The 950-nt window shown below is 49.7% G+C and overlaps 1 protein-coding gene across 1 annotated transcript; it reads left to right on the top strand.

The window, feature by feature from the left end:
• Window positions 1-69: 69 nt before the first annotated feature.
• Window positions 70-636, top strand: Pmar_PMAR005009 (hypothetical protein; the record flags this gene model as incomplete). The annotated part of the gene is made up of 3 exons (XM_002778189.1): window positions 70-213; window positions 255-398; window positions 505-636. Coding segments are annotated over 3 exons (420 nt in total), but the record flags the coding sequence as incomplete, so codon positions are not given.
• Between the last annotated feature and the right edge of the window lie 314 nt (window positions 637-950).

Raw genomic sequence — 950 nt, forward strand, 5'->3', positions numbered from 1 at the left:
CCAGCGTCGGAGCTTTTCTCAAACGGGACAAGCAAAATCTAGATATCAACGCTTGCCAGGATATCATTGATGAGTACTATGGAGATGGAGACGATGATGGAATTATCATTTCGATGTAGTTACATAAAGTCTAAGGAAGATGGTATTCTCTATAAGCAGTATGACGAGAAGCCGGCGGCCTCTACTAAGGACGATAGAAAGGGAGCTCTTGAGGTGAGGGACGAGGCAGTACGGGAAGGGTAGCAGATCGGCAGGTTACTCGGGAAATAATAAGCCGACCGGAGGAAGAAGAGAAGTCCGTATTGGTGCCCGTGAAGGAGCGACGGAAGAGCGACGAATGGGACTGTGAGTCTGTCCTCAGTACTCTCACGAACAACACCAACCACCCTGGGAAGATCGTAATAAAGGCGGGAGGCGCAGAATTCACCTTGGCATGCTACTAGATTGAGAGTAGAGTTTACCGAGAGGAGTTGGTCTGTGAACATTTCGTGAAACAACTTTCAGAATCGACCGACCCGCATCCGTAAACCGGCGATGATCCCGGCGCCGGCGTTGGCTACTGTAGAGGAGGATGAAGAGGAGGATGAAGAGGAGGAGGAGGAGCTCTCTGAAGATGATGAGGAAGAGCTCGTTGAGGTAACATGTGAGCACGGTTCAGCTGTGTACCAATTGGTCTCTCCTTGACGTGGCGGTAGACAGCTTCCAGTCTGCACCGTATGCCATTTTGCCGATCTACCTCGTTTTCTCTATTCGTTGAGCTCTAGAGCGAGTTTTGTGATTTTTTCGAATTGTTGCTTTCGTTGGTTTAGGTGTCCACATATCGTCCACGTGATGAGACTCCTGAGGAGAAGCGGGCTCGTAAAGCTGCTGTTAAGCAATTGCAACGCGAGGCGAGGAAGGCTAAGAAAGAAACGAAGGCTACCTTCAAACTTGAGAAGCTGGTAGGAGTC

The sequence above is a fragment of the Perkinsus marinus genome (genome assembly GCF_000006405.1).
Source record: "Perkinsus marinus ATCC 50983 genomic scaffold scf_1104296950290, whole genome shotgun sequence".
NCBI classification, from domain to species: Eukaryota; Perkinsozoa; order Perkinsida; family Perkinsidae; genus Perkinsus; species Perkinsus marinus.